The 23,933-nt window shown below is 37.1% G+C and overlaps 1 protein-coding gene and 1 long non-coding RNA gene across 3 annotated transcripts in view; one reads left to right on the top strand and one right to left on the bottom strand.

Moving 5' to 3' along the window:
• LOC134745158 (activating transcription factor of chaperone) overlaps nucleotides 1–23,933 on the top strand; it is a 38,278-nt gene that overhangs the window by 3,863 nt on the left and 10,482 nt on the right. The window contains exons 1-2 of one of the 2 annotated variants that reach the window (XM_063679140.1): nucleotides 13,911–13,992; nucleotides 14,233–14,400. In XM_063679140.1, coding sequence (XP_063535210.1) covers nucleotides 13,926–13,992; nucleotides 14,233–14,400 — 235 coding nt within the window. In that variant the 5' untranslated portion in view covers nucleotides 13,911–13,925. Of the gene's footprint in view, nucleotides 1–13,910; nucleotides 13,993–14,232; nucleotides 14,401–23,933 lie in introns of those variants that run through there. The other variant, XM_063679139.1, reaches the window with a different exon arrangement.
• Nucleotides 7,542–8,754, bottom strand: LOC134745473 (uncharacterized). The gene is made up of 2 exons (XR_010128187.1): nucleotides 8,578–8,754; nucleotides 7,542–8,161 (listed from the first exon to the last, which is right to left on the bottom strand). It is a non-coding gene; the product is annotated as an uncharacterized LOC134745473 (long non-coding RNA).

Below are 23,933 nucleotides of genomic sequence, written 5' to 3'. Positions count from 1 at the left end.
GTTGGTAAGGTCGCATTCAAACCATGAATTCGTTGCTTTGATTAAAAAAATGTTTGGTGTTGACTTGAAAATGACTCTTGTCTCACGCAATGGAAAAGGACAAAAAAATTAAGATGAAGCTCATAGGTTAAGTTACAAACCATTCACTCTTAAAAATAGACCTTTGAGACCTATTACAGACGAGACGACACGGGAGCGACTTTTGTTCTTCCTACACGTACTTAGTTATTTGCTTCGTTATTTTAAATACAAACATACGCACGGGCTACGTATACAAATGTACTGACAACAACGTATGGATGCATTTTAATCCCCACGCACGTATGGTGATAGAACTAGGAACATAGATTTAAATTGTGCAATCCTGTGCTCATTTTCTCTCTCCCTCTCTTAATTTAAATTATCCTTCTTTGCAGTGATATGACAATCATATCACATGGATATCGTGATTAGTGCACACAACATGACACGCGCAAAATGTCCGATAAGAAATTTTTGCAGAGCTATAAAAGCGAGGGATACATGTTCACCCACATATTTGTTAAATTATTATTGCAAATGACTGTCCTTACACGTGTCTGTGTAACCAACTCTTACTATAATGACGTGACGTTTCCGAATAAAACTCCGTATATTGTACATTGTATTAGAGATAATTAGATAAATTAATTCAAGCAACACGCTATAAAATGGTGACTTGCGTGTTCTTCTCGTGAAGTGACCCATTTTATGAAAATGTTGTAACTGTTTATCGGCGTCAATGGTTTCGGATGCAACGTATCGATCGGTATGCGTTTGAATATAGGCACACATGTTCCATGTAAAGGGTAAAGGTGACTTCACTCATCGACATTCTTTTATTACTGCGTCTCTACTATCACTAGCGATTAATAGTAGATTGTGAAATGAAGGGTGTGAAGGGTGGAAATGGAAAGTGAACCATATCACCCGATGTGAGAACGCCAATAGTTCGAGGGTGAGATGGTTACTTTTACCCGAGTTAAACATTCTACTTCATTTCGACTATGAGGAAAATCAAACGCAAGAAACATTTCTTGGTTTATTATAGGAAAGAAATGTCGCAACAGTTTAATTAGTACCGATACCTGTTCCCGCCTTTTCCTAATTAGTTTATTTTTCATTTTTTTGTCATAAAAATAAAAACGTAGCTACTGCCAAAATGTTTATTATTGTGTATAAAAATTATACTAATTGTATTTAATATTTAAATGTATGAAATAAACATACATTTTTAGTGATAAATCAATATTTTAAATGACGATGAATGTTTAAAATATTATCATTACATTACATTCATTCATTCAGTTTCATTTTTTTAAGACGCGTTTACATTACTGTTTAGTTCCTTTTTCGTTGTAGGTTAATTAGTAAAAAAGTAAATACTAACAGTATTCATAGCAAAACGTACAGTCACCTGCAATATGTTACACAACGAAGGCCGCAAAAATATCTGACACGATTTTTTTTGTATAGCCTCCTAAGTCCTGCGGTACCAAATTTTGTACATAATAAACTTCACCCTTCAGTTCCAGCATTAAGTAAGTTACTATAGTAATAAACACCGATAGTAAATATTTCGGTACAAAATTTTTAGATGCCCCCCGCTTTCATATTTGAATGCTCGCGCGGAGTATTATGACAGTCCATAGGGTTGTAAATAGTCTGTTCAGGACTGACAGCAAATATTTATTATGTGCAAAAAATGAACAAGAGGCCTCTAGGACTATGACGCTTAAAAAACTGGGACTTAGGAGGATAAAGCCATAAGAGCGTGCGACATATTATTGCGGCCTTCAAAGAGTAACATATTATTGCAGGTAACTGTACATGCAAAAAATAAATCAAGAAACACGTAAACAATCGAAAAATAAACCAGCAACAAATTTTAACCTAACATAATAATATCAACATATATAGCCGCGAAACCTGGCCTGGCTGGGCTAACGCTGGTCTTCCGTCGGGGCCATTAGTGAGTGAAAACACGAGACTCGTCCTGCCCACTTCCCTGCTCACTTCGGCTGAATGTAAATACGGCATAATGGCATGTTGTAATGGTAGGACGTCAAAGCAACATTCCTAACAACATAACAAAAGCAACCTACGCACTTCATCAGGTTCATTGTTACCCACCAGGCATTGGTGGGGCAATAACAATTACCTATTGTACGGCCTGATGTTGTTATCCATCACAACTATTGATGTGGCACTTAGGACTTTTTAGAAACAGGCAGAAATGAAAAATGATACTGATAAGGACAAACAATACTAGCGCTTTTCTGATACTCCTACTGAAAGTTCCATAAGACCATCTCGTTCGGTCATCTAGCCCTCGTCACCTCTATAGTATTGTTGCTCTGAGGGTAAGACGCAACAGCATCACATGCGTAATATGCGTATGTCCACATGCAAGATGATTAGGTTCGAATTGCGCGTCTTTTGTATGAACTAAACAAATGAAATTTGTCATGGTGTAATTGAGACAAATGATTCCTGTCACTTATTCGTTCAGTTCATGTTCAGCTTTTGTGAATCGACCATTAGCTTGTATTTATTTAGACTAGCCTAGACCCATCAGTTTAATATATGCCATGCCATGACCTTTCTATTTAAGAAGCATGGCACACTGCATCGGATTCGCACGTCGCTCGGAATGGCTCGGATGTTTGAGCGAGACAACGCTATGCGCGTATTGCGACATCCCGCTCGCACGTGATGCGGTAGATGGCGTTGGCGAACTTGGCGACACCGTTTGCTATTTAACAATTTTAACATATATCAGTGAAAGAACATGGGTCAAAGTCATATGGCGTTCTAAATAATAATAATAAAAATAAGAATAAACTTTTGTCCGTTTACATTTTTTGATATTTTTATACATTTACATTTTTAGTTTTAATCCTGTGTTGATAGATGGCAGTAAATTTACTGTTACTACAAAATTTACTATGACAATAACCCTATACTATCTATTCTCTTTGATAACAGTAACTAACCTCTGCCCCGACGCTTTTTACGCTCGAATTAACTGGAGACGTAGTAGACAATAACGATATCTGTAATGTACTAACAAAGGCACATGTAAAGGACACTTATCTACACGTGGTATGTTAATTATAGTAAAGTTAGCCATTGCCTCTAAATTATCTGATAAGTAATATTAAACCTTTATACTTATACATTTCTTATCCATTTGGTGAAAACAAGTTTTTTGAACGTGACCAATTTTGGTCATTTTTCGTCACCTTACGAAACACTGGATAGCCTCTTAATTTGAATTAAAACTGATTATTTATCTGACCAGATATTAGTTGTAAGAAAGTAGGTAGTTCAAAGAGTTCAGTATTACAAGTACCTGGGATGCATTGTAAACGACCAGTGTGATCACACTATTCACAGCGTCCCGTAATGCTTTCATAAAACTATGACATCTCCTCTGAAAGCGAACGCTAAAGAATTCTACTAGGGTGCGTTTAGCACGTACTGTCCGCGCGCCAATTCCGTGCATTCGGGGGTTGAGGAAGTGGGGGGGGGGGGGGGCGGGGCCCCGCCCGCCCCCGTACGTAAAAAATGACACCACTCTGTCATGACGCCCTACATTTCTAACATTTCTCAGCCGTGCACGGAATTCGCGCGCGGACAGTACTATTTTTCTGTACGGAGTAGAATCGTGGACCAAGAATATGTGATGCAAACACTTGGACAGACAACAAGAGAAGAATCCTGAAAATATCCATGAACGGATAGAATATCTAACGAGAGAGTGATGTAGTTAGTAAATAAGAGGTCGAAGTTTTAAACCGACGAAAAACGCAAGCTACAATGCCTTGGTCAAATCATGCCTAACGAGAAGTATGAACTCCTTCAACCCATTATTCAGGAAAGATTCAAGGGAAAAGATCATCCGGACGAAGACGTAACTCGTAGCTCAAAAATCTCCGAACATGGTTTAAAAAGAACACACGTTCATTATTCCGCGTGGCTGTGTCTAAAGGTCGTATAGCCCTCGTGATAGCTGACCTCCGGTAGGAGATGGCACTGCACTGGAAGATTTTTCTGACCAGACATCTGGCTCCGAAAGGTTAAATCTGATAGTAGGAACTAAAGTAAGGCCACTCTTGGTCTCAGTTTCATGTGCACACACACACACAGATATGAAGACAGCTAGAATATGAATTGGTATTGTTATTGAATTCATATGAATTGGTACTTAATTTGTAGGTATACGGCGCCGTGAGTTTAGGTCTTTCTTCAAACGCAGTGCGTGCCCGGGATCGCGGATATCATTGTTATTTTTAAAAAAGAAAAAAGGAATCGCTGAGTTCCGTCAAAAATATAATTGCGCATTCTTAGAAGCAATTTTCATATTTTTAGCTTTAGTGCATAAATTATTTTAAATAAATTTTTCTATAGAGCGAAAGTCAAAAAATCGGGATTCGAATCGCAGAAGTCACTAGAGAAAATCCAAGATTGCTATGTTATTCTTATCTTAACAGTACTATTAGTTATTCTGTGTCGTGACTAGCGGTACGATTTTTCATAAACTTCGCTCTCTGAACCATAAAAAAAAACTTGATTCGCCATATACATGTTTGAAAACTAGGGGCCTACCGCGACAACCGAAATTCGCAAATTGCGGGGATCTTTCTCTTTTACTCCAAAAGACTTAATTAGATTAACAGAGAAAGATGCCCGCAATTTGCGAACTTCGATTTTCGCGGTTATAGCCCTGATGCTCGTGGTCGTGAAAATGTCTGTGTACGCGCTTGCTTAATGTAGAAAAAGTTCACCGTACCACTCACAGATGGCGTTATAGTCAACCTACAACAAGTGCAAGTGATTATTTTATCGTCATTGGTATATATAAGCCCAGGGGATGGTACGGAGGGTTCTCGGTGATGGAAAAGCAGAAGACCGTGCGTTCAGTACATAGGTTTATTACCGGACTGACAAGTGACAGTGCCGTTACAATAAGGCCGGCGCCAGAGGGCGCGCGGGGAGACTTAACCCTACCCACCAATATACATACATAACACCCCTTTTCTTAAATAACAGTAGTTATTAAACATAGGAATTAGCCGAGTGTTCCAGAGCTTGACAAGGGTTCATTAATGTAACCTTCCCTGTTTACTGAAGGTGATATACGGGTATCCACCTCTAGGAACAGTAGGTTAAGCCCTAGGACATTTACCTTATTTATAAAAATAATAAGCAAAATATCAGGAAACTTAATCTATCTCAAACCCAAATCTGACGGGCGGGCGTCTAATTCTTTTATTTTCATTACTTATAACCTGAGCGGGCGGGTCGGTACTGGTGCCGGGCTGTGCGAGCGCCGCGGGCGCGTCGTGATCGGAGGTCTGGATCGGAAGCTCGACCGGCTCTGGTACCTCTATACCTATATCCTCCTTGTTTTCAAGTTGATTCCCGGGTGGTACACAATATTTGAATCTTCTCTTTAGTTGATCAGTATGCCTATGACTGGTGGTACCGTTTTCCCTTGACACAACATAGTTGCGGTTTCCTTTTACCTCCGATATCGTTCCTGGTACCCATTTATCAGGGCCCTTGTATTCCTGCAACCAAACTAGATCTCCCAGCTTCATTGAATGTGATGGTTTGCTAGTGTACATTTCCACCTGCTTGCTTTGGGCTTGCCTGACTCGTAGATCCACTGTGGCGCCTGGTTGGAGTAAGTCTAGCCTACAGCGAAGAGCTCGTTTCTGTAACATCATGGCTGGAGACTCACCTGTCGTACTGTGTGGACAATTCCGGTAGTTAAATAAAAAGGTCTGTAATGCCATATCCAAGTCTACCTTTTCTTTGGTGGCTTTCCGCAGAGCCCGTTTGCATAACTTGACAGCACCCTCTGCGGCTCCTTTTGAAGCAGGATGATATGGTGCACTGTAAGTGTGCTTAATTCCACTCCGTGTCATGAATTGATCCACTTCCTGGCTCGTAAAGGGAGGCCCATTGTCAGAAACCACTTCTTTTGGTAACCCGAAGCGAGCAAATGTCTCCATTAACACCTTAATCACCGCGGACCCTGTAGTTCTCTGCATCACGAAAGCTTCAATCCATTTTGTTGTTGAATCTACAATGACAAAGAACGTTCTTCCTTCAAAGGGGCCTAAAAAATCCATGTGCAGTCTACTCCATGCTTGCTCGTGGTATGGCCAGGGTTGTGGGGCTGACTTTGCAGGTGCTGCTGCGTCTGCCGCACAGATTGCACAAAGCTTGCAAGTTTGTTCAATTTCTTTATCAATACCTGGCCACCAAACGAAACTGCGGGCTATGCCCTTCATCTTCACCATACCCTGGTGACTGCTATGTAACTCCTTCATAATGCTAGTCCGCAGTGCTGCTGGTATCACCATTCGGTATCCTCACATAACGCAGCCTGTATCATTATACGTTTTTTTTTGATTTCCGTTAAATTCAACACGTTGCTTGGTACATTAATAGAAGCTACCTGGTATATCGCTTTTTGTAAAATTCGAAAAAAAATATTTTTTCCTTTTTCATACAAAATAAATGAATATTGCATTGTAAAAGGTCCTTTAGAGTTACGTAAAAGTTAGTGTGACACATAATGAAAGAAAAGTAGGTAATGTCGGAATTGTCAAACTAACTCACCTCAGTAACCTTTCTTGTAGTGAATAGCTATCAATGGAAAACTCTTTACTGACGAAACTTAAAAAATAAATAAAATTTGAAGGCAATGAAGAATCTTTTACACAGGCTCAGCAATTAAATTTATTTATTGAATATCTCAAAAACTGTAAGAGTTAAAATACTAGTTTCTTAGAGAAATTAACTTTATTTAACCTGAAGAATCTCCCCTTAAAATTAACGGAAATCAAAAATAACACGGGTATAGTTCCTGTCGTCGTGCAAAATATGGTTTAATTTCTTCCTCTAAACAACGACTCGGCTAGCCCCTGTTTAAAAATTGGTTTACTTTCCTTAGTGTTTCATCTTTTTCTGTCTCTTTCCTCACCTCCATGCTCGTTATAGGTAGGAAATCTTGCACAAAATTTATATTGCTTTATTTTATATATGCTTTATTCAAAACTCGGGATGCATATGCTATCGCTCGCTCTGTACCATCTGGCATGACGTGTGATATAACGCCGGCCACTCCATGGCTGCTGGCATTAGTACTCAAAATCAGCGGCAGCTCTGGTGAATAGTGTACCGACACCTTGCTGGAAGACAATAAATGTTTTATTTTATTAAAGGCTTTATCATACTCAGCTGTCCAATTGAACTTCATTTCCTTCCTTAATAGTGCATATAACGGGGCCATTATTGTACTAATATTTTTTACAAATTTAGCATAGTACATTGTCATGCCTATAAAAGATCTCAGCTCAGCTACGTTGCCAGGCGTCGTTGCATTCAATATTCCTTCTATCTTCTTAGGGCACGTATGAATACCTTCATTATTTACAACATAACCCAAGTATGTTATAGATTCTGACATGAAAGAGCATTTTCATTTTTTTATTTTTAAACCATACTTTTGTAGTCGCTCAAAAACTGCAGTTAAATTCTTTAAATGTTCTTGATCATCTAACCCTGTAATAACCACATCATCTAAAAACACACCAACTCGAGGTATGTCCACAAACATTTGTTCCAAAATTCTCTGGAAAATACCAGGACTCGAGGATAAACCATATATAAGACGATTATATTTAAACAGCCCCTTGTGTGTGTTTATGACTGTATACTTGGAGGTATCATCCAGAACTAGCTGGGCATATGCCTGTGACAGGTCAATCTTACTAACTTTTCACCACCATGTAATTTGGCAAACAAATCCTCCACTCTTGGCAAGGGGAAACGGTCCACTTCTAAATACTTGTTTAAACTTATCTTGTAATCCCCACAAATCCGGAGGGATCCATCTGACTTGACCACGGGAACAATCGGAGTCGCCCAGTCCGCTGTTTCCACTGGTGTAATGACCCCTTCTCGCTGCAGTCGCTCGAGCTCCCGCTCCACCGGTCCACGAAGGGCGTACGCCAGCGGCCGCGCGCGCAGGAATACCGGCCTGGCGCCGTCTCTCACCCGCAGCGTGACCAGCCCGCCATTGTACCGGCCCAGCCCCTCCGAGAATACGTCTTTAAATCTGGAACTAAATTCCGTCAAATCAAAAACTTCATTCGATTTTACATAATGCATTAATTGTAACTGTTGCTCAACTCTTTTTATAATACCCAATTCAGTTAACCACTCTCTTCCTAACAAGTTTTCTTTGCCATTATCTATTACATACAAGTCCAAAACTTTGCTCAAGTTGCCCAAACGCACTACAGATTTTATCATTCCTAGTGTCGGCACACTTTCTCCTGTCAAATAACATAACCTCAAATTGCTGGCCTCTAAAACACAATCACTAAAATGAGTTTCATAAAATTGCGTACTAATACATGAAATTCGGCTGCCAGTGTCAATTTCCATTAATAGGTCCCTATTGTTTACATTTATCATCATTTTGTACGGCGGATATTTGGAATCACACTTGTTTTGTTTAACAAAAGAAACATTTACCTCTAAATCATCTTCTGGGATCGATTGGTTTCCCGTTTCCGTAATAACATAATGGTGCCCCACGGAACGCGACAATCGCGGGCACATCTTCTTTAAGTGTCCCTCCTGGTTGCACACACGACATGAATACATTTTAAATTTGCAGGTTTCACTAGAATGATCTCGTCCACAAACAGAACAAAGTTGACCGTGACCGTGACCTACTTTTGATCGCGAATAATCAGTTGTCAGTGTCACTTCCGCGCCTCCATTTCTACGCTGTCCGTTCGGCCATGCTTGCCCGTTTCCGCTTGTCGTTGCACCGCCTCGCCGGCTTGCTACCGCTCGTGTGTTGCCTCTCGCTCTAGCCCGTAACACACCGCTCGCACCCGTTTGCTTCGCTAATTTCATAGCAACCTGCCGACTCACGCTCACCTCCCGGATTATTTCGACGAGCTACCTCCGCTGCATTAAATTCCAGCCGTTTTTAATTTAAGGTCCTTTTCCGTGAATAACCTTAAACGAATGCTCTCACTATGTAAACCGCACACAAACTGGTCTCTTATACTTTCGTCCAACCAAGTTTTGAAGTCACAAAATCTACTTAATTTCTTCAAATCTGCTAAGTAATCTGCTACTGATTCACTTTTTGCCTGTTTACGCTGGCAAAACTTGTACCTTTCGGCCAACACACTGGGCGTAGGCTGTAAATGATTGGTTAACCGTTGGTTAATTTCGTCGTATGTTAAGGTGGACGGTTTTGCCGGCGTACACAAAGTTACTAACAGCTCGTACGCCTCGGCACCCATCAACGTGATCAGTAGTGGAACTTTCCTTTTTGGGTACGAGATTGAAAAACTTGATTATATCACTATTAAAATTAAAAATTAAAAATTGTTTATTTCAGACATTGTGTCCATAAAAAATGTTAGTTGTAGTACAAACTTAAAAGGCTATGTTAGTGTTACATTTTAATTATAAATAATTTAAAAAATAAAATAAAAATAAGTGTTCTACTGACAGGGGCAAGTAGTAGATATTTTTATTCACTACCTGGCCCTGCCAATGACAACCTCCACCCAGTACTTGGTTAGCGGGCAGTCCAGGCGCTCCGCTGACACCCTCAGCATACTGTTGCTGCTGCCGCGCACCCGCCTTAGCATCGAGGCAATTCTTTTCCGCCTAATAGCGAAAAAGTCATCCTCCCGCGCTATTGTATACTACATATACTATACAATAATTTTTCTACGAGTCAACAATAGTACATTGTGCAACATGGGGGCGAAAGTTAAATATTGCAAACGAGAGTATAGTTAAATCGCGACGGCTTGCAATATTATTACGATTTAGACTCGAGTTTGCAATATTATTACGCCCCGAGTTACACACAATGTTTTTCATCACACTTGCGATACAAAAATGAAGTATAAAGACAAAAAAACTGTTAATTATAATACTAGAAACTTCATATTTAACTCCCTAGGTAGAACGCTTTTTCTATAGTTCCCGCTAAGCCTGCGTGCATTTCCACATTTACTGAGCGAGTGTGATAAAAAAATAATACTTTAAACTAATAGAATCATATAGGTAAACAAACCAAAAGTATACAGCTAAGATACGCGAGCATCTTGCCTTTGCCTTACACCATATTTTCACAGAGAACGTAGATTTCGAGTAAAACGCAAATTTTTCCAGGATGGTACACATTTTCCAAGATGGCTGCGATTCCTCGAGGTCCCCAAATGTGAAATAGTGTGGACATGAAAAAGAGACCTTTAATTAACATACATACCAAATTTCATATCTTGGAAGGATTTCGAGGTTAGACTTAATCCGATTGTACTATTATGTTTCGTCCCTTTTGTTCAGGGTTCACGGGATTATCTGCAGGGGTCTAATTAGCGACGAACGTGCTTCATTTATCTAATTATAAGTTTATTGTGTCCTCCGCATTTGATATGTGTGTTTAATTAAATTAATCACTGTTTGATGCTGTCCCACCACCCCCCACGAATTCACCTCATGCACACGATAACGATAGTAATAAGGTCAGTAATATTACCGAGATGTTATCGATATAAGCTCGTTACTGTACATTTCCATGTCTTGTTGCGAAATAGGCATAGTGTAGCAACCGTCATCTCTATGGTTTCTACGCAACGGTTTGACTAGGGTAGCAGTGTTTAGTTTTTAACCCTTAAATGCATATAGTTGCCAAATGTATACAAAGCATTGGACAGCTCACAGATTCAACAGAATAAAGCTAAATAACTAAATAAAAACATTTTTTCCAACCAAAAATAAAAAATCATGCATTTAAGGGTTAAACTATAGGCGTGATCTATGTAGCATATTCTCACCGCTTATCTTTTGCACAATGTTAATTAAGGACTAATAAATACGATGAGGTGTGTAGTCTATCTCTTCAAGGATTATTTATTTGTTAATTGCCAACCACCTTGTACAATGTACATACATATTGTATGTAATCTGTGCTGTTGAAGTGGAAAAAAATATTTGGTCTCTAGCATTTTAGATATATGTAGTTCTCAATTTTCCTACAAGACTATGTATTATGGTGACCACGAACTTTTGATTACTGTCGGTTGAACCTATAACTTATTATTCTAATGGAGATTGGAGTTGAACATAACTTATCTTTGCTATGAACGAATATTTGTATTTTTCTAAGTCTTAATAATACATTTGGATTTTAAATAAAATGTGATTTACTTACCATGACTAATGCAAATTATTCATATCAATTGTAATGTTTGTTTTTATTTCCTTAATACTTCTATAGTTTAATTGCCCTAATTTGTCCCGCCGTCCTGTCATATTAGTACAAAATTGATATAATTGATAGGTAATTCATTGGGTAATTAATTTAACAATCGAATTACCATTTTAGTATCTGGGATGTAAAACACAACTTTAAAAAAATCACAGATAATGTTTAAATAGACATCGAACTGATTTGAAACCTAAGTTAGTAGAGATAGTAAAGATATGGCATTATGTAATATCTTAAATTAATTTTTTTATCTTGATTGTTATATAAAGTTTCCATACAGTTATCACTGGGTCGAATTCTCGTGGGTGTGTCTTATAATCAGGCGGTCAGCTAGCAACTGGATTGCAGCTGATAACGAATCACGTCATTCTCTTACAAAAACATATTTGTTTTTCATTTAACCATCCATGGACCGATGTTATTGGTTAGGATTTTGTTCTGCTCTTTCCACTGTTTATCTTATATCCAATAAAATATGTTTTGCCATTTGCAACATCATGTTTTAAATAACAGGGTGCCATTTCTGTTATAAGAATAAGATGTTTTTATTTGATGTCCTGTGGCCCCACACTAGGCTATGCCTGTCGAGTGGTAGCCGGATTCGTATAAACATACAGCCAAAGGTTAAGTAAAAACTAGGTAACATTGTTTAGAGAGAAGTACGTCTATTAGGTAATGTATTAATTAAAGAAATTAAGTAATGCAAAGAAGAAAAAGTTTGTTTGTGTGTGTGTGTGTGTGTGTGTTATTTAAAACAAGGTTCAATAGTAGGGAAGTCGGCGGCAGAAAAATCGTTAAAGTTATTTGAATACTGTCCAGAACACTGGGTGGTTTTTGGACCCTTTTATTAGTTGGTCAGATTAGTTTTGACCTCTGGTAATTAATTGTTCATTTATGTACGAGTACTATGCTTGATACTAGGTTATGGCCATCAGTAGACGGTTGCTTAATTTTTGATCGCATGTAAGGTAAGCACCATATCACATTATTAAAATTTAATTCTTAAGGGTCACCTTACACAGGGTCACCTGCGAAGATACTCGAAAAATTTTTTTTGTCAAAATTCGAAGGATTGGTTTTTTTTATATTTAAGGCCATTCCAAAAACATTATTAAATATAATAGGTATGTCACTAACGTGTGCGGAGTGAAATCTGGACAAAGTGTTGAACATGTAAAAAGTAAACAAAAACTTAAACTGAAATTATACCTAACTGCCAATTTAAAATCTATACATATAGGTATCTGTCAATTAATCCGGTAAGTTTCATGGGCATTGGATTGTTTCTCTTGAAATTGTGGTCAATCTAGAAGAATACCATCGCGAAACTGTATATAATTTCTCCAGTACTATTTCCCTATAGCCGAAAGCGAAGATAGTGTAACATTTTGCGGGTTAGAGGTGAAGGTATGTTTATAATATTTTTACATCCTTTTTCCTAAAAAAAAAGTACCGCTAGAAAGCCTGGTTGAGTAAACATTCCAGCATTAGCCAGTTTCCTGGTAGAGATCGATTGAAGAAAATGACGGCCCGCTGAGTCACAAAATCTTACAGAGAGGTCATGAGATTATTCAAATGTGGCAGCGAAACTGTTTAAAAATATCGAAGATATGGGCATCAGCAAACATTCAAGAAAAGTTAAGGTCACCGTCTCCGAAAAGAAAAAAAAACTGAAAATTTGGGTACGTCATACTGACAAAAATGTACAAAAACAGCCGTTTTTTTGCGTAATGGGACTTAAGGGGGACTAATCATATGCCACTGAAAATGGAAATTTATGGCAAGGTAACTATTATTTTGAGAACACCAATCGTCCAATGGACGAGAATGTGAAATATGTCGAGCATACAAAGTTTCCTAATAAAAGTTTTCCTAAGGAATAAATAATTTTTACTTAAAAATATGCCAACACTTGTGTTTTCGACACAACTTCCGTTAAAAATCTCGCATTTGAGTAAACTTTCTTTCATTTAACGTTGTTAAATACATTATTAAAATACATGAACATTTGTGAAAAATAACCATGTTGTTTTTATTTAATACTACATTGAATTTTGTCCAGATTTCACTCCGCATACGTTATTCTTCAGTCAACGACAGACAACGTGCCTACGTATCTAAAGGGGCCCACTGACTATCAGTCCGCCGGACGATATCGGCCTGTCAGTTAGAACAAAAATTTGACAGTTCCGAACAACTGACAGGCCGATATCGTCCGGCGGACTGATAGTCAGTGGACCCCTTAGCAGACGAAAATTTGTCAATAAATCGAAAATGTTATAGCTGAAAACATTGTTATGACAGTATGACAGAAGATTTTAAAATGTCAGTATCTGGGCGTTGCTTTGACGTAACATCGTGCGAGATAACGTTCATATATATACTGACGTCTCAAGAGTCCCGTTGTATTTTGTCCATTACTTATCTAAGCTTCTTACGATTACCTTGAAGCTCGCCAGATATATTCAGCGAACGCTTAATTTATTAATTAAACACGATTGCCAGTATTATTGAAATTAATTAACTACTTCTAGTAATTATTTTGCATTTATAAAATAAATATTTTGTAGTGAAAATGTGTTGTTACCAAAATAATGGACTTTGTGACCGGTGTAGAAGTTTCCAGTTTAATTTTGTACAACGTAAGCTAATTGTTTTTTGGTGTTGTTTTATTTGTAAACTAGTCCTTTATTCTTTAATCGTTTTGTGACTGCTTATCACCAAATCTTTTAAGACTTTGAGGCGAAATAAATGTGCCGTTCACACTATATGAAGTATAACTTACGAAATATAATCCCAAATATAAATATAATTTTATTATGTGTGTTCGTTAAAGCAATTTTTATGTAAGGAAAGTATTTAAAAAAATGTTTTGTTGACAGATATACTTAAGAGCTTCCCAAGCGCTGCGACGAAGATCGAATCGGGCGAGTTGCTCCTGCAGGACGACCTGGCCAGCCTGTACCCGCCCTCGCCGCCCGAGGCCAAGCCCAGCCGCGCCGAGCTCGCCAGCGATCTGTTGCAGCAGCTAGAGACCCAGTGCAAACAAGGTAAATACCAGCAACAGACCACACATTGCAGAACGTGGCGTTGAAATGGTAATGGAATTTCAATTATCTTTGAATAAAAGGAAAGATCTTCGGGTAAACCGTAAATATTGTGCAGTCTTTTCCTAAGACAAACCAACTGTTGAGAGTTGAGATGACGCACCTAAAGAACCTCAAAAGTCACATGTTTATTGGTAATACAATACTAGTACATAAGATTACTAACCTAACTTACTGCGTGATTATAAAATTAAACAAGTAAAAAACTCCAAAGTTCATTCTCACAACGCACGTTCTGTAGATAGTGTCTGTTCCTAGTTTAGATATTGTACAGATTACGTAACGGGCTAACGGGGCCATGTTTAATCAAATGTGTTGAGGTCGCAAATCGCAAATCAACACTGATTAGCCTCTTCGCAGAAAAATAGTAGTAATAAGTAGTATGTATACGTAAGGGTGGTAGGTATTCCATCTGTCCAATATCTTGGTCTAATGTGTTTTTGCGTCTCACATTTTGCTTAATGAGAGATTGAGACGCAATGCACATTGGACAATGAAATTGGACAAGTAAAATATCACCCTAAGATGCGTACCGAAAAGTTTTTTTACAAATCCGTCTGCTCGTTTGCCTCCTATTTCATAAAAAAAAAACAAATATGTACTGTATAGGGATAAAATACACTAGGTGAGCGAATGATTATTTCTGTGTACATATACTCCTCAGCTCGTGATGTGTTAGGCTATTGATGTAATAAATGCTTGCAAAATGACGGAATATTAAAGTTCAAGACTAGTTTTTAGTAATATAGAAATATTAGTTATATCAATTTTGAGCCCAAAATGTAACAAATTTAGCCATATAAGCAGAAAATAGAAACTCGCTTTGTAACATCATGTGCAGAAATTGTAAAAGAACTTTACGGTACAGGCCTTATGTACTCGTAGATAGGTATGTCATGCTAGAAACTAATGAAAATGGACCATGAAAACCGAAAAAAATACTCTACATATAAGTCTACAACTACTACCAATTCTCAACCGACTAAATGACTGCAAATATTGCGATATATACATTTTTAATTTTTTTAATCAACTTTTTGTCATTTACCCGTAGTACGAGTAGGTTCATAATGATAAAAGGGGAAGGTTGAACTATGATCTTTTGAATAAGCACTCCTAGGCACGTCACAGCAATGACGGGCACTGACACTGACGCAAATCGTATGTCCTAAATACTTGACCAGCTACAGCTAGAGTAGCTTGGGCGGGAGACGCGAGCTGTTTACATTCACTCCGACCGATAACTGCGAGGGAGTGACCCGCTAAAGGGAAAACAACCGTCGAATCACGTCATTGCGCAAGTACTCTGACAATTGTTGTTTTTTAGGGTTCCGTACCTCAAAAGGAAAAAATGGAACACAGGATCACTTTGGTGTCCGTCCGTCCGTCTGTCAACACCCTTTATCTCGGGAACACGTGGAGGTATCGAGTTTAAATTTAAACCATATACTCAGGTCTACGGCACAGAATAAGTAACACGCACCGCCCCACCTCGATTCGAATTACCTCGCCCCGCGACAGCAGATTGGCGGCCGTGTGCCGGCCGCCAGTACTGTTTTTAGGCAACTTACTCACACAATGACGATTGACGCATGACACGTGCCGTTCACACATAGAAACGCAAGTGATTTTTGATATATAGCGTGTCCGCCCTGTGTCTATGGTCCCTTGAAGCTGTGAAAATATCAAACTTCTAATAGTTAACGTGAAAAAAAGATACGGCCGTTTATGCCCCAAAAACGTATATTTCGACACTCTCAAGGGAATCAATACGGCTTCCACCAGTTTTGACATTGACAATTTCACTCACGTCTACATAAATTACTTTCTATACATCTCGCTTGCACTAATATGCGAGTACGAGCGAGATGCATAAAAAGTAAGTTACGTAGACGTAGCGAATGTGTCAATGTCAAAACTGGTGGTAGTGGTACAAGTCAATCTAGAAACCTTAAAATTGTGTTTAAAGACCCTACTATATTAGCAGGAGATACGTTATATACATAGATCTAGTATATTTCTATAGATGCGGCCTACCGCGTGCGCCCGTAAGGGATAGACATAGATGACGTCATAAACGTGGGGATACCATATTGGTAAAAATTACCCCAATATTTGATATCACGTTGGGGCGATTACCCTGGAGCCAAAGTTAGCTTGTTTGACGGTATTAAAAAATTGTTAAATAAAATGTCAATGGGCCGTTCTTTTTAGGCGTATGAACAATGAAATACCTCCTATAATTCGCGCAGGTGGTACAAAACTAAACATGTTTAGTAAATAAAATGTATTATGGGTTTTAATTTAAAGAAATCACAAATCGCAATCACACCAATTAATGTACACCACATTTAATCTTCACAACATTTGTTTATTTTTTTTGGAATTAGAAGTACGAAAAAACTTCGAGGTCAAAATTACCCATAAAATTATGATATTTTCATCTGGTATCCCTAACATGATTGTTATGCAGCTAAATTAAGAAGAAGTTTAAAAATGGCTGACCTTAGACTCCTACCTACCTACGTAATTTCGGCGGATAATTTTACAAAAATAATTGTGATATTTTTATTATTGAAATCGTTTGATTCTACATTGCTTTGAGTGTAACGTAATTTTACGATGTTATTCTCACATATTACGTGTGAAAGGTTATGATCACATATTTTTGCTCAGAGCGGCTATTACAGCCGATTTCAGAACAATTCACCATTATTTTATCAAAGTTCAAGCATTCAAAACCCTAACCATCACTATATTTCATAAGAGAAAGCACAATTTCATACAAAACAACAATAATTAAACAAGCAACGAACAAACATGACATGTCGCGTACTTATTTGTTTGCCACAACCTCGGTTGTGGCAGCGGTGGAAAAGTGACACTATGAGAAGGACAAACAATAACAGCGCTTTTTCTGCTACTCCTACTGAAAGATACATAAGACTATCCCGTTCGGTCATTTTCCCCCACCCCTCATGACCGATCCAGTTATACTAGTTTCATGGTTATATATGGTCGACCAACACCTATACGTCTGACAGATGAAACTTATATTTTATGAAATAAAATATGTCCCTTAATATAAATAAATAGGGTTGCCTAATGAAATATGGTCGTTTAATGAATTTTTGAAAAAAAAAATTTTTTTCAAATTTCACCGATTTGTCTGACGAACGGAATAAGTTCCAATGGAAAGTATACAACTTCTACAACATGAATAAATTAGGTTGCCTATGTTTTTCCGGTCACTATTATGAGGTTGCCGTGTTTAAACAGGTGAGTTAAAATCGATAATTGCACCCATCTGTCTGACACTTGAATTATATATCAAAATAATGGTAATTTTATTGCGAACACAATGGTATAGGGTTGCCTGCAAAAATCCGGTCACAAATAAGGGTTGCCAGGCTTTTAAAGAAAATAAGAAGGAAAGACTTTTAGCGATAACTCAAAAACGGCTTAACTGATCACGATTGTTTTAAATATTTACGAATGTGTTTATTAATCACTATTTTTGTGATTTTTTTCATAATTTTTGGATCAATGGTTCAAAAGTTAGAAGGAAAAATCCTTTTTTTTTCTTTCTAAATAATTATTTCCGAAATGATTCACTTTATCAAAAAATGTTGTTCAAAGACCCCTATTTATTTTGAAAGACATATCCAACGACACCCCACAGCATAGGGTTGAAACGATAAAAAAATTGTCACACATTTTGTTTCTTTCAAAGCGATTATTTCCGAAAATAGACTTTATCAAAAAATGTTTTTCTAAAACCCCTATTTATTTTAAAAGAACTATCCAACGACATCCGACATCATAGGGTTGAAACGAAACAAAAAATCCTTACATACATTTTGTTTCTTTTGAGGCGACTATTGCCGGGTATTGTTGGATAGGTCTTTTAAAATGAATAGGGGTTTTCAAAAATCAATTGTTGATAAAATGTATATTTTCGGAAATAATCACCTCGAAAGAAACAAAATGTATGTAAGGAATTTTTGTTTCGTTTTAACCCTATGATGTGGAATGTCGTTGGATAGGTCTTTTAAAATAAATAGGGGTTTTAGAAAAACATTTTTTGATAAAGTGAATATTTTCGGAAATAATCGCTTTGAAAGAAACAAAATGAGTGTGACATTTTTTTTATCGTTTCAACCCTATGCTGTGGGGTGTCGTTGGATATGTCTTTCAAAATAAATAGGGGTCTTTGAACAACATTTTTTGATAAAGTGAATCATTTCGGAAATAATTATTTAAAAAGAAAAAAAAAAGGATTTTTCCTTCTAACTTTTGAACCATTGATCCAAAAATTATGAAAAAAATCACAAAAATAGTGATTAATAAACACATTCGAAAATAGTAAAAACAATCGTGATCAGTTAAGCCGTTTTTGAGTTATCGCTAAAAGTCTTTCCTTCTTATTTTCTTTAAAAGCCTGACAACCCTTATTTGTGACCGGATTTTTGCAGGCAACCCTATACCATTGTATTTGCAATAAAATTACCATTATTTTGATATATAATTCAAGCGTCAGACAGATGGGTGCAATTATCGATTTTAACTCACCTGTTTCAACACGGCAACCTATAGTGACCGGAAAAACATAGGCAACCTAATTTATTCATGTTGTAGAAGTTGTATACTTTCCATTGGAACTTATTTCGCTCGTCAGACAAATCGGTGAAATTTTAAGAAAAAAAAATATTTTCAAATATTTATTAAAAATAGCCTTGACCATATTTCAGTAGGCAACCCTATTTATTTATGTTCAGGAACATATTTTCTTTCATAAAATATAAGTTTCATCCGTCAGACGTATGGGTGAAGGTCGACCATATATGACGTATCTTAGACTATATGTGCCACATGTTGATGTATGCTATTATTTTTTTGAATTTAGTTACATACTTACATGAAGTGCTTCCCTAAAATAAAATATAACTGTTAACTACGAAACTTAAAAGCGGCTTACAAAATACGCTTATTTTTTTCCTAGTAGGGATGTTTGCTATTTATTTTCCTTGTAAGAGGAGTTATACAATTTTACAATAGCATAATGTAGACATATTACAATAACATATTAATTCTAAAAGCAAGTAGGAAAGCTTTATAACCCATATATGCCCAAAACTTGTTTTAGCTTCTTCTTGAGGTTACCTTACAGGCTCTGTCTCCTGCTAATATAAATGAGTATGAGCGAGTTTTATTCAGTGGGTCAAAAACGACCAAACGGTAAAATAATAATTAATTTGAAACAAATGCGTCGTCGTTTTAGTTTAGACGAGCTTTTTATGACGTGAAATCTGCGTTCAACAGAAAACATGTATAACATAATCTCAAACTCGTTATCAATAAGTTTATCAAAAAGCGCGATGTAAGAAAATTGCTAATTCATTATATCTTACTTCTATCATTGTTACTGGCAGGGCTATCTATCAAATCAATTTGAACTTATCTCTATTTAATTGCGTTGATACCAGTTTGATCCTGATAGGTGAAGTTTGGAGGTGCTACATACACATCCCCGTGCGAGCACTATACCCTAATTTATAATTCATAAACATGTTACCTCGGCTGCGAGCTTGCCCCAGTATTACTTGATCTAACAATCCGTAACGACCGTATAGAATCGGAGATCACACGTAAATACGCTCGGTAGACGTTGGATATGATAGTTCTGACACACCCTCTGTGGGTGATTAGCATGTCGTTCACATCGTTTAACCTCGTGATTCTGCTAATTATTACGTCGTCAATGATAACTATATCTGATTCGTTAAACGCATGATATAGGGTGACCCGCCTCTTTTGTCTCTACGACTATTCGTTATAAATGTTATAATATTATCAGGATCCCGGCTTCTTTTATGTATAAGAGATAAGAGATATGAAGTGGAATCGTTGAAACAATTAGTATATTCTTATAAATACCAAGTGATTTTCCTTTTCATTGTTATCTTTGTACACATTTAAGTCACGTCTCGGGTTCACTGGGTTGACTGTCAACGCGAAATACGAAATCCTGTGTATTTCGTCTATTTATTAATTTTAATAATTATGTTTATTAGCTTAACATGTTATTTTTTGTTTTTGTAATACTAATTTAATCGAACTGCTGTTGTGTCAAGATATCTACTGTTTATAAGTAGGTATAATGTCCTTTTTACATTATATACAGACACTACATTCAAAATGTCTTTGATATCCTATATTTATTTATTTAATCTTTATTGCACAAAAGAAAACACATCGTACGAGGCGAACTTAACGCCGGAAGGCATTCTCTACAAGTTAACCATTGGACCAGATACATAAATTTTTGTAGAAACGTCTGCGTGTGCCTCAAAAATACGCACGTCTTTTTCACCACCTCCGTCGAGAATTTTGACCTCATAGCTTTAAAAAAATTCTGTAACAAACAATTTTTTATGTATCGCGTAGAGAAAGCATTGTTCTCTTAGGTACAATAACACTTTTTTTTATCCATTGGATCAAACATTGACTTGTCAGTACGTTGCCTCACTAACCTTGGTAAATTAATCCATATTCAGGTTTGGGAAGCAGGAGTTACGTCTTTTAGGTATGAGTTTTAACAAAATGTCAATCTTTTATCATGGCATACGGCGTTGCAAATAGGTTAAACTTAAGCGTCTATTACGGTATTTTGCTACTCGTGTATTCACTAAAATGGATCAATTTTTCGCAACAATTGGGCTTAGTGACCCTTTTATCAGGGCCTGCTCACAAAACCGTAAAATACACGAGGTGATAGTCTCGCAGCACTTTTTTAACTACATCTGCCGCTTCCTTAGATCTGTATTCAGACAAGGAATGCATTGAAAAAAGTAAAAAATTTGGTAACCTGAATTTTTTTTTTTTCAGAACAAGAATGTCATATTTCCGCAAAAAATGGTGTGTAAATTAGGCCCTCTTCGCTTGCCCCCTAAAATGCATGTATCAAAGATAGATATAACTCCGTAATAGATGGATACAGTCTAAGGAAAAAACGTGCCTCGAAAATCAAGAAAATTTGATTCTCGTTCAGAGGGCGCTACTAGTTTTGGCCTACAGTCGTATAGATGGCATTGACGGTTTCGTTTGTTATTTAACAATTTTAACGCATATCAGTGAAAGAACATGGGTCAAAATCATAAAAATAATTAATGCAAATAAAAAAAAACATTTATTTAAATACTCTACTAAAAATCTATCGTATTTTTATAAATCTTCATTTTTAGTTTTAAAGTGTGTCGACAGATGGCAGTGAATTTACTGGGGTTACAAAATTTACTATGACAGTACCGCTCTAGAATAAGTTACTCTATGCATGTATTAAGGGAGGGCTGGCAACATGGACTAATTATTAGGCATTTTTATTCATTATAAGTCCCTTTATTAGGTATATAAAACTTTATTACATAACTTTAAAGTTATAGTCTCTATACGGAAACTGGAATTCAAGACCAAAAAAGCTACGACAGATACGTCACTGTCAAAACTATCATTGTCACTTATGTTACTGTCAAGTAGACATTTCAGGTTTCGTCAACCTTTTTTAGGGTTCCGTACCCAAAGGGTAAAAGCGGGACCCTATTACTAAGACTCCGCTGTCCGTCTGTCTGTCACCAGGTTGTATCTTATAAATCGTGATAGCTAGACAGTTGAAATTTTCACAGATGATGTTTTTCTGTTGCCGCTATACAAATACTAAAAACAGAATAATATAAATATTTAAAACGGGCTCCCATACAACAAACGTGATTTTTTTGCTGTTTTTTTTCCGTAATGGTACGGAACCCTTCGTGCGCGAGTCCGACTCGCACTTGGCCGGTTTTCTTTTCTAATATGCTGCTTTATATTGGTTGGCCATCATTGATAAAAAAAGGTTTTTGTCATAAAAATACAGTCCGTTAACTCTCAGAATGACCTTCGGATTTTAGAAAGATACATAGGCGAACGGCGATAGCACGCGAAGGTGATACTGCTGTTCTGCTTTCTTATTAACTCACAAAAAGTTTTAAACTTACCGCAAAAAGTTAAGGATACCTATTGTCTCAATGTAAAATAAGCCCTAATTTAATGTTATGCTTAATATTCGGTTGATGACTATATTGCGATTTGACTTTTTGTCATAATCTAAATAAAATAGAATCAGAATTTGAAATTGGAAAATAAATTTGAAATTATATAGAGTTGATAATACCAGTCACATATTTCAATTCATATGGTAAAATTATACAATTGGAAAATTGTGATATAATTGTTATGGTGGTATTAACTACTCTTATGTAGTTTAAGGCTGAAAAGACGACTGCACTCTTTGGGTGTTGGATTGCAACTAAATCAGTAAGAGACTGTCATTTTCTATTACGCGATTACGTCCGATTTTACCCGAAAAACAAATGTCATTCTGAGAGTTAACGGACTGTACAACTTTTGTCACCGACTGCAGTTTGTTTTCAACAGTCGACTAACATCGGGACAATTCTAACGAACCTAAACACAATAAGGTTGCATTGTTCTACCAAAGAGTATTCCTAGACTAGACTAGTCCTTTAAGTCTCACTCAAGCAAAAATAACATTCTAACACTCGGAACTGACGTCTGATTGAGAAACCATGGAGTCACGGCCGGTTGCCGATAAAAATGGCGGCGATAACAATCATAAGGAGAGCTAGACACTATTATTGTGCGATTTCGTCAATTAGATGTATGTTATATAATAAATTATTACATCTGAGTTATTAAGAGCCCTTATTCCCTGGAGCGTTCATCGATTTCACGAAATAACACTCAATAGATGGCGTTGACGCGCGGTACGCGAGCGCCGGCAACTATAACGCGTTTTGAACGCAGAGAAGAATAATCTTGATCGTTGTCGATTTCAATAGCAAGTAATATTATTTTTATTGTTATAGCCACTCTTTTATTTTATTTTATATGCATGGTAGTAGTAATTTCAGTTTATTATGTCAAGAAAATATACATACCTGTATCCAGAGATGACCAGGGTGCCTAGCCAAGATGCTAACCGTTTAGGTACTTATAGTGTACATTAAAACCAAATCTGCAGCTGGCCTCTGAAATGGGTAATAGAAACGCGATCCGTATGTCTTTCGCTTTCCAAATGACCAGGGTGCCTAGCCAAGATGCCAACCGTTTACGCTCCGTAGCAAACGAAACGTAACTGTCTCTGTCGCACTAATATTGAAGAGTGATAGAGAGAGATTACGCCATTGTTCGCTTCGGAACGAACGACTAGAATCTTGGCTAGGCACTCGGGTTTAGTACCTACAGTTTACGTTAAAACCACTTAAAACCAAATCTGTAGCTGGCCACTGAAATGGGTAATAGAAACGCGTTCCGTTTGTGTTTTGCTTTCCAGATGACCAGAGTACCTAGCCAAGATCGCTCTCTATCACTCTTCCATATTAGTGCGACAGAGACGGTTGCGTTTCGTTCGCTACGGA

Source organism: Cydia strobilella, chromosome 11 (genome assembly GCF_947568885.1).
Source record: "Cydia strobilella chromosome 11, ilCydStro3.1, whole genome shotgun sequence".
NCBI classification, from domain to species: Eukaryota; Metazoa; Arthropoda; class Insecta; order Lepidoptera; family Tortricidae; genus Cydia; species Cydia strobilella.
The sequence above is the reverse complement of the archived record's forward strand: the minus strand, read 5'-3'. Positions and strand labels throughout refer to the sequence as shown.